The 13,159-nt window shown below is 59.3% G+C and overlaps 4 protein-coding genes across 4 annotated transcripts; 2 read left to right on the top strand and 2 right to left on the bottom strand.

The window, feature by feature from the left end:
- Positions 1 to 34: 34 nt before the first annotated feature.
- On the top strand, positions 35 to 3,761 carry DCS_05756 (75k gamma secalin; the record flags this gene model as incomplete). Its single annotated transcript, XM_040803058.1, has 5 exons — positions 35 to 1,876; positions 1,930 to 2,045; positions 2,122 to 2,679; positions 2,763 to 2,860; positions 2,926 to 3,761. The coding sequence occupies 5 exons, from the start codon at positions 35 to 37 to the stop codon at positions 3,759 to 3,761; spliced, it is 3,450 nt and encodes a 1,149-aa protein (XP_040658091.1).
- A 349-nt stretch (positions 3,762 to 4,110) lies between these two features.
- On the bottom strand, positions 4,111 to 5,359 carry DCS_05755 (putative spliceosome-associated protein SAP-49; the record flags this gene model as incomplete). The annotated part of the gene is made up of 2 exons (XM_040803057.1): positions 4,111 to 5,278; positions 5,340 to 5,359. The coding sequence occupies 2 exons, from the start codon at positions 5,357 to 5,359 to the stop codon at positions 4,111 to 4,113; spliced, it is 1,188 nt and encodes a 395-aa protein (XP_040658090.1).
- A 775-nt stretch (positions 5,360 to 6,134) lies between these two features.
- Positions 6,135 to 8,028, top strand: DCS_05754 (uncharacterized protein; the record flags this gene model as incomplete). The annotated part of the gene is made up of 5 exons (XM_040803056.1): positions 6,135 to 6,161; positions 6,223 to 6,269; positions 6,343 to 6,371; positions 7,007 to 7,147; positions 7,214 to 8,028. 5 exons carry the CDS (start codon positions 6,135 to 6,137, stop codon positions 8,026 to 8,028), a joined length of 1,059 nt encoding a protein of 352 aa, XP_040658089.1.
- Positions 8,029 to 10,608: 2,580 nt separating this feature from the next.
- On the bottom strand, positions 10,609 to 11,502 carry DCS_05753 (uncharacterized protein; the record flags this gene model as incomplete). The annotated part of the gene is made up of 3 exons (XM_040803055.1): positions 10,609 to 11,037; positions 11,086 to 11,216; positions 11,331 to 11,502. 3 exons carry the CDS (start codon positions 11,500 to 11,502, stop codon positions 10,609 to 10,611), a joined length of 732 nt encoding a protein of 243 aa, XP_040658088.1.
- Positions 11,503 to 13,159: the final 1,657 nt, after the last annotated feature.

Below are 13,159 nucleotides of genomic sequence, written 5' to 3'. Positions count from 1 at the left end.
GGAGGGAGCCAGCAGCAGCAGCAGCATCGTCATCATGGCCTATCGAGGTACGGGCCAGGCCTCGTTCCCGGGGCAGCATGAGCAGCAGGGAATGTACGCCGGCTATCAGCAGCAGCCGCCGCCGCCGCAGCAGCAGCATGTCCAGCCGCAGGGTGGCCCTGTGCGGCGGCCGTCGCAGATGATGCAGCCGTCACCGACGCAGATGATGCAGCCGATGTCACCGTTGTCGCCGCAAAACCTGTATCCCAGTGGTGCCAGGGACGAGCAGCTATTCGCCTCCGGGCTGCCGGTCCAGCGACTGCCGCAGGGACAGTACGTACAGCAGCACCCGAACCAGCCGTATCAGCAACTATCGCCAACCCAACAGCATCAGCCGCACCAGCAGCACCAGCAGCAGATGGCGGCACGGTACGGCATGAGAATGAACGAGTTTCAAATCTACGATGCCGATACCGCAGCTTTTGCACCCCTCCCACAACAGCAACGGCAACAGCAGCAGCAACACCAACCGCAACAGCAGCAGCAGCACCACCAACAACAGCAGCAGCAACAAACCATGCAATTTCCTGTCGGTCAGCAACAACACCAAATGCAGCAGGCGCACTTTCATCAGCAGACGTCATCGAATCCCTTCATGGCTGCCGGCATCATGTCACAGCAACAGGTCCAGCGCCAGCCATCGCGTCCCATGATCGTTCCCCCCCAAAATCTGCAGCAGCAGCACCAGCAGCAGCAGCACCAGCTGGCATTCGGGAGCCCCGGACCTTCCCCCCAAATGCACCACCAATCCTCACCTCAGCCTCAGCCTCGTCGTACCCCTTCTCTGACTCCTACCCTTGCCACAAAGTCTACGCCAACGCCTAGGCCTCGTCCCTCCCTCTCCCATCCGCACCAGCAGCCAGCTCCCAAGCAACGACAGCTGTCGACTCCTCAGGCCCAGTTCCAGTCCCTCCAGTCCCCGACCTTGCCGCAACAGCAACAGCATCAGCAACAGCAACAGCAGCAGCAGCAGCAGCAGCAGCAACAGCAACCACAACGCCCACCGGCACCTCCGCAACAGCCGCAGCCGACCCGGATTCCCGAAACGCAGACGCAGGTGCCAAACCCCGAACCGACCGAGGCGCTCGCCGAGCAGCAGCAGCCACTGCCGGTCCCTACAGCGGAGCCCGTGCAGGAGCTGCAGTTTGTGAACCCCCTCGACATTCTTCAAGCACCGCCGCCGCCGTCGCTCCCGCCCACGCTCCCCCTTCCGCCGCCCCTTCCGCTCCCCGTCATGGGCAACGGCCACGGCTCCATGTCACTGCCGCCGGTGCCGACCCCGGAGCAAGCCTCGCAGCAGGTCCCGGGACAGGAGGCACCCGACGCCACCGATGTCAAGCCCCGGCTTCCGATGCCAACCTCGGCCAGGCCGTCCCCCCTTCCTCCGCCTTCGAGGACCATTCCACCCCCCAGAAAGACCGATCCGAGGCCGGAGCCGACGCGGATAAAGTCCAGCCCGCATTCTTCCGTCTCCAACTCTCCCGCCCTGTCTGCGCGCTCGCCAAGTATCGCGAAAAAGTCTCCCGCCATCCCATCGAACCCACGACCGATCGACACCGGGCCCATCATGGTGGCCATCGCCGAGGAGTGTCTCGAAAAGGCCCGCCGCTCCGTCCATGACGTTGCCATGTCCCTCCATCCCGAGACGGTGGACGAGTATCAGAAGCTGATAGCGACGAGCTTGTCGTGTCTGGAGGCTACTCTGCAGGATAGCCGCCTGTCGCCGCGAGAGGAAGCTCGCCTGCGGTTGCGATATGCCACCACGATGCAGGAGGAGACGGAAAACCTGATGGAGGCCGAGATGGCGCTGGGTAAAGGGATCACGCTCTGCGAAAAGGTGACTTTCCCCATCCCTGCTACTCGAAGCGATTGTGGGCTGATGGAAAGCAGCATCGCTTGATCGACTTGAAATACTGCATGCAGTACCTCATGCTCAAGGTCCTCTTCCACCGGAACCACAAAGCTGCCCTCAAAGCCATCGACGGCAACATCTCCGACTGCGAAGTGTACGTCACGCCCCCTCCTCCTTCTCTCAAGGCAAAACCCATCCGCAGTGGGTGCCGGCTGACCGACCGCCTGCAGTTTCAAGCATGTCCAGTGGTACTATGCCTTCCGCTTGCTCAAGGCCACGTTCTACATGGAAATGGGCATCGCCTCCGACGCCAGCGCCCTCGAGAACATGCGATCTCTGCAGAACATCGCAAACACGAGGGGCGACAACGCACTCAGCCTCCTCTCCTCCGTCCTCGAGGGGCTAGCCCTTCTCAAGACCTCAAAGGATGGCAGTATGGAACGGATCCAATCGTGCATCGCCCAGGCTGCCAAGTTCCAGTTCGACCCCTCGGTCAAGATCATGCAGCTCGACGTCCTCACCCTCCTGCTCGACTTCGCCTCGAGCCTGCACCACCAGAGCCCGGAGAGCACGGCACAGAAGCTACGGCTGCTGCAGCAGAGGCTCGATGACTGCGACGACTGGAACAACGTGCAGGCCGAGTTTTTGGTGCCCATCAAGAAGCAACCGTCCAACGCGAAGACGGTGAGCGCGGATACGGCATCCATCGTGAGACCGGCCGAGGGAGACTCCAGCTTCGACTACCTAGTCATGTCCTTTATGACCAAGATTGAGCTCCGGTCCCTGGTGTAGGTGGCCTCACCACGGGGAACTTGTCTCCTCTTCCCGCGAACCGAATCCGAACCGGCGCTGACGAGCGACATTTACCTAGATTCACATTCAGCGGCCTCGCGAATCTGCACAAGCCATCATCGCAGGGTCCTCGGTCGACAGAGTTCTGGCGCGAGGGACTCAAGATGCTCGATAGCTGTACGTTACCCTCGAGCCGCGACTTTCTTGCACTCGCACCGGAGTTTGAGCTGACAGGTTCGCAGGGGATTCTTCCACGGCGGGCATTTCGTACGGTCCACCCGTCTCGTTGTCTGCTGCTGTCCGGCAGAGAGCCTGGCGCACCGAGGCGCAGGCCTACCTCAACCTTCTCCTCGGCCTCATGGCGGCAAGCCAGTGCAAATGGACCACGGTCAAGCAGATTCTGGACAGGCTGGATGGTCTCATCACGTCGGCAACGCAGACGACAGTCAGATTGCTCTCTACGTATCTAGCTGGAGTCTATCGCCAAGGCACCGGTGACCTCCAGGGCGCCCTTGTCGTCTTCCTCGACGGCTGTTTTGCCGTCCCCCAAGAATCCGCAAGCATCAGGGCAGGCCAGCAGGAGATTGCCTTGCTCACCGGCCTCAACCGACTGTGGATCATGCAGCACCCGTCCTGCCGCAACGACCAGGAGACGCAGGACCTCATCGAACACCTGCAGCCGTACTGCAATGGCCACTGGAACATTGACCTCCGGACCGCCTGGCACAATGTCGTGGCCGCGTTGGAAACGGAGCCGCCGCAACAGCTTAACCAGCAGAAGCAGCACATACACACCGCCATGGCCGGCTCCAAGATAACGAACAACATCCTCGGGGCGGCCGTGACCCTTTGCATAATGCGGAGTCGGTTCTTTGAAAACGTCATCGGCGAACAGGCGCTCAAGAGCGCGCGCGCTGCGTCGAAGCAGGCGCAACGAAGCGGCAACATGCTCTGGCAGAGCGTTGCCGACGGCATGCTCGCCCACTCGTACGAGGTACAGGGCCAGCGGGACGAGTCGCGACAGGAGTGGGAAAAGGCAACGAGGGAAGCGAAGGATGCATTTGTTGGGGGTAGTTGACGCGCAACTGATGTCGCGGTTCCTGCACTTGCCGTGCGGGCGGCTTCGTGCCGTCCTGTTTGGCCTTTGAATGGCTCGAACGCGGTGGCAATGGCAATGAGAAAATTGGCGGCATACATATCAAGGTGTATGTACGATACCTGACCTGGGTGGTCAACCAATAGGTCGAAGTAAGACGCGTGGATATGACGACGTCACCACAAGCTCCTTGGGATCGTGACTTGAGAGTTTTTTTGTGACACGATAGTGATTGCGACATGTTGATTGCATTGGTTGGGTGAATCGAGCGTCGTAGTGGCCGAGATTCGAGGCCCCTTCGGAATGGGGTCCGCATAGGCCGACGATGGCTTTAACGACGAGGAAAGCCAGGAGGTGGTTGAAAGCCAGGAGGCGGCTGAAAGCCAGGAGGCGGTTGAAAGGCTGGAGGCGGCTGAAAACCTGGAGGTGGCATTCCGGCATGGCCGCCAGCAGCGCCATGAGGAGGCGGGCCAGAGAAACCAGGCGGCGGAGGAGCGGGGAAGCCGGGTTGGGCTGGGGATCCGTTGGGAGGCCGGAAGGCACCGGGGTGGTACTCGGCGGGATTGGAAAACCCGACGGGGTTTGTCGGAGGACGGGCAGGCAAACCCGTGGGAGCGGGAGGGAGAGGACCAGATCCAAGGCCCATGGGAGGTGGGAACTGAGGGGCGCTGCTGTAGGGAGGCTGTCCGTGATGAGGCGGCGCAAAGCCAGCTGGCATGCCGTGAGCCGGCGGAATATGGGGTTGAGTTCCCGGGCCACCGGTTGGAGGCATGGCCCCGTTGACCGCCGATGGATCGAAGCTGGGCGGAGGGGCGTGGGCTGGGGTGCCTGCGGGAGGGCCGCCAGCTGGCGGAGCTGCCGAGGGCTGATGGAGGAAAACTTGCGGGATGGGCTGCGCCTCGGGAACAATGTTTCGAATCTTGGCTTGGGCTGCCAGTTGCCGCTCCGCCTCGTCACCGTGTCGCTCGCCTCGCCCGTCCTTTTTGAAAGCGTACTGCACAGATACTTCCTTGCTCAGGATGTACTGGTTGTGCAGGTTGAGAACGGCGGCATCGCTGCTGTCAAAGTCGCCGAAGCTGACGAAACCGAAGCCCTTGCTGTTGCCGGTGTCATCCCTCGCGACCTTGGGGAGGCAGAGGAGGGGTCCGAAGCGGCTGAAGGTGTCGTAGAGAATCTTCTCGTCGACGGCGTGGTCGAGGTTGCCGATGAAGAGCTCGGCGCCGACGTCGGTGCCCTTTTGCTTGTCGGCACTGGCCTTGTTGACACGCAGGGGCTTTCCAAAGACCTTGATGCCGTTCATGATCTGGGCGGCGTACTCTGCATCCAGCGGACCGCGGAACTCGACGAAGCCGAAGCCCTGGTGATTCTGCGTTACGCGGTCGCGGGGCATGTGGATGTTGTGAATGGGACCCATCTGCAGCATCATTTCGTATATCACGGCCGTCGTGGCGCGCTCGTCGATGTTTCCGATGTAGATGGTCGCCTCCTTGTCCTGCTCCCTGCCATATTATTTTGGTTAGATTTTTCGGCACTTTAACAGGACTCGAGGGGATAGCGCACCAATGCCTATTCTGCGCCATGACGAATGGCGTGTTGCGGGTTTGCTGAGTATCGGGAGGAGAATTTTATCGGAACGGAGGGGGAGGCTGCGTCGTTGGAGATGGGGAAGAGGGAGAGGAGGGGAGAGGAAAGGGAGAGGAGGGGAGAGGAGAGGGAGAGGAGAGGAGAGGAGAGGGAGAGGAAAGGAAAGGGAGAGGAGAGGAAAGGGAGAGGAAAGGAGATAAGAGAGGAAAGGAGAGGAGAGGAGAGGAGAGGAGAGGAGAGGAGAGGAGAGGAGAGAAGAGGAGCGGAGAGGAGCGGAGTGGAGAGGAGAGGAGAGGAGAAGAGAAGAGAAGGTGGGAGGAGGCAAGCGGTGCAAGATCGATGTAGGCGTATTACATGTAGGTGACAGGCTGGTTGTGGGATGGGCCTGGGCAGTTGTTTGGCAGCTGGAGTCGTCCAAATTATCTCGAAAGGGATTTGGCAGCTGTGAGCTTCTCGTCTCGAATCGACCGACGGCAGATTTGAGGTTGAGTGTGGGTGGATCTGCCGATGTTGATCCGCGGCCGGCGTATCGATATCGGCGCATCGGCGCTTGTCTTTTCCGCTGTTACTCCTAGGCTACACCTCCCCATTTACCTCTACGGCTTGCAGTTTTTGGAGGTCACTTCCAACGTCCGCTCTGCTCGCCATCTTTCCGATTCGCAATACGTCCTTCCGCTTGCCCGTCCATCCTTTCTATTACGTGCGGCCTCACCTGCGAACACGGCCGTTCCATCTTGATACCCGTACAGCACTCGATCTCCCGCCGCCACCATGTTTGCTCTCTCCGAAGAATCCAAGGTATGGAGGCCACTCGGTGATGTTGGCAGACGACCAAGTCAGCGCTGATGAAGTCACGCAGGAGCGCATTGCCAAGCTCATTGATGTCTCTCGCGTCGCCATCCACTAGTACGTCTGGAGCCACCTTGGCCACTTTGGCCACCTCGAGGCTAGAAATTGATACTGACTCTTCACTACCCAGTGGCTACCTGCCTCTAATTCTTTATCTCGGTACGACGATGCATCTACCACCACTGACACAGCTGAGCACCATTCGCAGCGGCAGGCTAACTCTCGCAGGTTACACCCGCAGTGACCCGCGACCTTCCGTGATTCGGTACGAAACCCTTTCGTCGGTTGCTGCAGTGCTGTAGACACCTCGACTGTGCCGATCATTTGCTGACCGAAACGCAGCCTTCTCTCGCCCCTCTCGTAAAGCGTTGGATTATCAGAGGAAGGCAACGACTACTGTACATTATGGGAAATAGAATGGGGGGTTTGGACTGGGCCAAGAATGCCGTATTCACGACGCTGAGGTCGTCATGCGGCAACGAGTGGAGGAGGGGTGAAGGTCTCGCGGGAGCCCAAGACCTGGCATGACAATGTATCAGCACGCATATTTCTACATCAAGGAACCACTCAAACCGTAACTGCACTTTACCGTCTGCCATTTCGGGAATAAAAAAATCATCTGCACCAGTTCGACTGTTGCGCGGGTGGAATGCCTGACGTAACCCGAAGCTGGCCGAAGCTGCCGTGCAGGCTCCAGAAAAAAGTTGACAACCTCGTTCCTCCAAAAACCCCTCCTAAAAATTGCATGTCAACGTCAACCAACACAACAGCAATGTGACACAAGGTGGCTCAAGCGCGCAACCAGCACTATATGCCCGAAACCAACCATGCGGGCCTCTCTCCCGCCATCGTCGAGTCGATAGCCGGCCTCAGCGCCGGCACGGTGGCGACGATGGTCGTGCACCCGCTCGACATCGTCAAGACCCGGATGCAGAGTACGTGATATTTGCATGCGCACGATGCTGTGCCGCCCTCCGCTGTACTCTTCTGACAGGCCATAGTATACCGCAGCGGTAGCAGCCACGGCGGTAGTCCCACGATGCCGTCAACCCGTCCCACGACCGTCGCCCTGCTCCGCTCCCTCAGCACGCACGAACGGCCGCTCGCCTCGCTCTATCGCGGCCTCACGGCCAACCTCGTCGGAAACGCCTCGAGCTGGGCCTCCTTCTTCTTCTTCAAGTCACGGATCGAGACTGTGCTGGCGAAGAACCGGCAGCCGTCGGCGGGAGACTTTTTCGTCTCCTCGGCGCTCGCGGGGGCCACGACATCGGCCCTCACCAACCCCATCTGGGTCCTCAAGACGCGGATGCTCTCCTCGGACCGCGGCGACAGAGGCGCTTACCCGTCCATGCTCGCCGGCGCGCGCTCCATCTACGCCACCGAGGGCCTACGCGGCTTCTACCGCGGCCTCGGCGTCTCCATGCTCGGCGTCTCCCACGGTGCCGTCCAGTTTGCCGTCTACGAGCCCTCGAAGCGCATGTACTTTGCTCGCCGCCGCACCGCCCACTCCGACCCCGACGTCAATCTGCGCATGACGACGGAAGCGACCGTCCTCCTTTCGAGCGTCGCCAAGCTCGTGGCCGGGGCCGTCACCTACCCCTACCAGGTGCTGCGGAGCCGTCTGCAAAACTATCAGGCAGACGAGCGCTTCGGACGCGGCTTCGTCGGTGTGGTTACGCGAATCTGGCGCGAGGAGGGTCCCACGGGCTTCTATCGGGGCCTCGTGCCGGGCGTCATAAGGGTCATGCCAGCGACGTGGATCACCTTTTTGGTCTACGAGAATGTCAAGTATTACCTGCCACGCTGGGTCGCTTGATGGAGGACGTTTACCCAGGGGTATGGGGATTCACCCCTCGCGGTGTGCATCGCGCTGCATGCAAAGAGGACAGGTTCTGAACTAGCACGAGCGATGCATGTATGAATGTACAAACAGTACGCACATGGCGACTTTGAAACCGTGGATACGATTCAAAATAGAGAGATGGCATATTGCCAAGCCAATCGATTCAGTCAACTCCCAACGTACTCTTGCCATCCTCCTGCATAATTCTCCACCTGACTGGCTGATGCGAACCTCGCCATGATATCGACAACATCTCTCACCTCGGCTCAACCGTCACGGGCACTTACCATGTGTACGCAGTTGATACAGGAACAAGCCCGCAGACCACGTCGATGCCACAGGTCTCGATGTGGTAAGAGCCACATTGGATGTTTTGCCCTATGACGGTCCGGCGATGACGAAACGGCCCGTCGCCGTGGAGATCAATGGCGACGGTTCCGAACCTCATCACCCACAGACAGATTGGAGAGGCCACAGCACACGCCACGAACGATTAAACAAAAAAAAAAAGAGAACTGGGACCGGGTAATGGTGCCAAAGCCCAGAGAGGCTTGGAGAGTGCGGCCACCGTTGCGGGACAATGATGAGGCCGATTGGCGTCCAAGCAAGCCTCCCCCTGTCGATGATCATTTGGCGGAGATGTATCCTGCGAATGAACTTGCGAGCTAGAAACGGCAGGCATCCGTGCAGGAAAATCAGGCGGACGTACCGTCAATGGCCAGCCAAGGTAGAGATGCAGCGAGAGGCTCGTGCTGCTCGGAAGCGACGCCTCTCGGAAGTCGGGCATGATGGGCAGTCGAGCGCAGAGCAGGAAGCACACTGGTGACGCAGCACGAGGTGAGAACGAACCCTTTTGCTTTCCGCCTTTGTGGGACAGGCAACAGTTCCGAGACATTCGTCTAGCCTTGACTCTATAATGCCGAGTGTCGAGCGGGTATCGAATCCAAGCGGCCGTCTCCTCGGCGCAGCAACGATACAAGGGCCGCAAATAGTCCATGAAAAATTCTCCAAGGAATAATGAACGGGCTTACGACACGAGCATGGGGTAATCGGTACAGGATTATCATTGGACGATAAATCATCCGAACGGACTGGTGTAAAGGCATGAGAAGCCTCATCCTGGCCTGTCTGGTCTGCGCCGAGACAGCCGCAAGAACGAGCGGCCAGCAGGACCAAAATGAAGGGGCGAGACTGGTCTTGCGTGGAGAGTCAACTCTGTGCGTGCCTTTGATTCGAGCCAGGAGAAGAACATGGATGAAAAAAAGTCTTATCCTGGCAGCTTCAGGGGTACTGTGGTGGCCATCGAACGCGCCAACACTCAGGGTAAGATGACAATGGACGATGGCCGCAAAGGGTGACATCGACCCTGATGCTCGCACGACGCCGTCGTCTCGCATCCGTCCGCATCGTGTCCAAACGGACATTGTACTGCACATGTAATCGGCTCCGTAGATAAAGAGCGGCTCGGCAGGAGTCTGCGGTACAAAATGTGTACAAGTTTGTACGTACGAACGAACGCTCGTTCCTGCTGAGACGCATCGTCAGGGTTCGGGCCAGAACTCGGTCCATCGGGCGAGCGCTTCTCCATCAGGCCGAAGTCTGATGACGATGCCCGTGAGAGAACATGGCCAAGGCACAGCTCCAAACTGCAGACAAGGCCAAAAAGGCAGCTATCGCTTCGGATGGCAGGCTGGTTCTGAAGATGCCAACAGTACGGGGAAACCGTGGCAAGGAACATGATGCGCAGCAGCATGAGTGCACAACCAACCGACGACAGCCGAGAAAGCATACTGATCGTTTGCCTGCTCGGGGGCTTCCCCATAGTTGCGGATGACGTGAACTGAGGGGATCGGCGTCTTGGGTCTCGGGGCAGGACGGGAGAGGGATCGAACGAGGTGGACGTTGGCTGGGTTGGGAGTCTGGGCCGTGCATGCGACATGGTTCCTGAATTTCAAGCCATGCGTCGTCTGCATCCGCGAGGGCGTCGGACTGGCGTCGGCACAAAGGAAAAATCTTCTCTTGAGATGACGGGAGGCGTCAACGCTCGGACGTCGAAGGCTGCTGTTGCCTGTTGGCTGCTGCGCATCTGCACACACGAATTCACGTAGGTGCCATCACCACCACCAATCAAGGCACCAGGTACGGAGCAGTGCCTGCAGAACTCTGCATGACGCAGGAATAGCTGGCGAAACTTGTGCCATGTTCGAGACATGTATTCTTCAGAAACGGACCGTCGCGGAGCTGAAGGAAGCTTCGGCCAGCACACGGTTCCTCGCCCGAAGTACCCGAGTTTCCCGTCTTCATACGAGAGAAGGTACTCCGTATGGGGCAGGAAAAGGGAGAGTTTCCAGCTTGGCACATGGTCGAGTTGACAAGGCCATTTTCACTCTCATCAGCAGGCAGATACAAGCACCGCGCCGTGCCGTGCATGGTGGAGCGACGGAGCGAGTCAAGGCCGAGGGAAACTGGCCTGTCCTGGTTGCATACCTACCTGCATTGTGAAAATCAAGGCATCAAGGGCAAAAGGCCTGATCCAACCGGCAGAGCCTCTGCCTAGGACACGAGATGAGAGGCGAGCGCGGTACGTGCAGCCAGCATGGCTCGTTCAGCATCGTAGCGCCATGATGAACTTGCCCACTTGCTCATGACAGAGAGCTGGGGACTAGCAAGACGGCAAGCATCGATCGAAAGAGGGGTCAGGGCAGAGCGCAGAGAGCCACGGGGAAAGGGGGGAGGGGGTGCTGGATACGGCGGAAGCAGCTGGAGCGAGGGATGCGAAACAGCTGGCAAGGTGGGCGAGTCCAGTTCGGGCGTGGGGGGTCGAAAGTAGCCGCGAGTGCGAGGCGATGAGACAAGCGCGATTTCCAGAACAGGACTGAGATGGATGCTTGGAGAGATGGATGGATGGCCGAGTAATGGAGGGGGGGTAGGCGTACGACGAAGGACGGAAGCAAGGCGAGGGAGAGAAGGCGAGGGTGCAGCCTAGTGGTGTCGCAAAACTCGTCTCCGCGAGGTCGGGGTGCTCGGTACCGCACCGAGCGACTCGGCGAGGGCGTCGACGGCACATTGGGGGCAAACCCCATGGCTCGAGCGGCGCTTCGGCAGGCGACGGAGAGGTGCTGTCATGCGACGTCGTCTGCGCGCCGCGCCGAGGGCAAGGTCTTGCGTGCACGGAGTAGGTTAGTACGCGTATCAACGAAACAAGCACGGAGGGGGAACAGGTGTCGTGCAGGCACTAGAGCGGGCAAGGAGGTGACGCACAAAGGCAGGCGTACTTGCATGCACGCAAGCACTTTTTCCGTACAGTCGTTGGAGAAGCTCGTACTGCCGTTGGAGAAGCTCGTACTGTCGTTGGAGAAGCTCGCGCACGGACTGCATGTTCCAGGTTCCCGAGAGTCGTACTCGGACGAAGCGAGCGTGGCCACGGCTGCCGTCGTGGGAAGCCATGTTTGATGTTTGAGCCATTCCTCCGTTCCGAGGGGCGCCGCGGCGAAAGCGGACGAGCCTGAGCAAGGCTGAGACGTCATGAGATGCCATGACATGCCGTCCGAGTCTGGGCTTCAGGGGTGTGACGTTGGATCGAGGTGGCCGCTCGTCATGATGGTTGATGGTGGTGATGGCGACGGAAAATGTCCGTCAAATGCCTCGTCCGTGCCTCGTCCGTTCTTACCCCGTAGCCTCTGCACCTTCTCCACGCATGTGCCCGTGCACTGCACGTGCCCCTCCCTCCCCCCCCATGGCTGTGGTTCGCCACTGCCTCGAACTGCACAGGCGGCGATACTGATGTCATGTCCAGTTCCGCAGGAAGGCGGTAGCCGCAGCAGCAGACAGCACTTGCCACGACATACTATGCTTGCTGCTGCGCGTGCACACGGGCAAACCAGCGACCACAAAGCACCTGTGCTGGTCAGTGCTGGTCAGTACGGTGGGTTGTCGATTGGCACGCGTGTACGACGGTATGAATAAGAATAGGTGTCGATCAAACTCGGCTCGGCAGCTCTGGCCGGCGATCCGGGCTGGTCCATGACGATCTGTTGCGAGGGTGCGCAGAGGGAGTTGGTTGGCAGGTATCGGGGGACTAGGACGTACTCGTACAGGCGGGGGGGGGGGGGGGGGGTGCTGAGATGACCAGAATGGGGGTTTCCGTGGCTGCCGTACCACCGACGCCTGGCCACGCTGAGACGTGCGATGGCGCTGCAATCTAGCGCAAGGTTGGTAGGGCAAGCGGCGGCACCTCGTGGGTGGTGGTGGTGGTGGTGGTGGTGGTAGGTAATTTCATGGAGCCAGTAATTAATTACTTACGCCTACAGTACGCATGGGACACAAGGCATGCTGCCGCTGGTGCATTTCCGAATGGATGGATGCTGTTTCCACCTAGTAGTATCACTTCGTAGCAACTGCGCCGTAGTTGCATATTCAAATCTAAATGTACTCGTGAGGTGGTATCGGTATCGTACAAGTGCACGTGAAGTGCACGTGAAGACTTGGGTATGCGAATCAGCACGAGGCAGGTGTACCGTCGGCGGGAATGTTTAAAGCGGCTGCTACCTGCTGCGCATCGACCTGGAGGCATTGTAGCACCTACAGTACTTGTGTGTGAAGCCGTCACAGTCTCGACGCAGCTCGTGCTGGTGTTGACGGCTTGCTGGATGCAGCACTTGCCACGCTGCGTCGATAAATGACGCAACGCCGGTCGATGCTCAATCCGTGGCCGTGTGATGCTCGGCGGCCTCGACTCGTCGGACTTGGCGCTTGGTTGGCAGTCATTGCGTCGGGCCGTGTCGGGCATCGCGGGGTCTTGGCAATCTCCTGGCTCTGCCGCCCGTCGTCGGTCGTCGCGGACGAGGACGAGGCGTGAGGAGGAGGGGATGAGCAGATGCCACAGTCGCTTGACAAAAGTGACGATTCAGGTTTGGTGGCGCCACTCCTACAAATTGAATCGACATTTTTGACACCCAGCTGTACCAGCGTACTCTGTACTGCAGCACCTACTACTGTACAGTACAGTATTACTAGGTAAGTACGGAGTACTTGGGTAATAATTACTGTCAGTACAGCACGTTGGTGTATGTACTCGCCACACCTACCCCGTCCACCTACAGTG

This window comes from Drechmeria coniospora, chromosome 02 (genome assembly GCF_001625195.1).
Source record: "Drechmeria coniospora strain ARSEF 6962 chromosome 02, whole genome shotgun sequence".
Lineage (NCBI taxonomy): Eukaryota > Fungi > Ascomycota > Sordariomycetes > Hypocreales > Ophiocordycipitaceae > Drechmeria > Drechmeria coniospora.
Note: the sequence above shows the minus strand (reverse complement) of the source record. Positions and strands in the feature narration are given on the sequence as shown.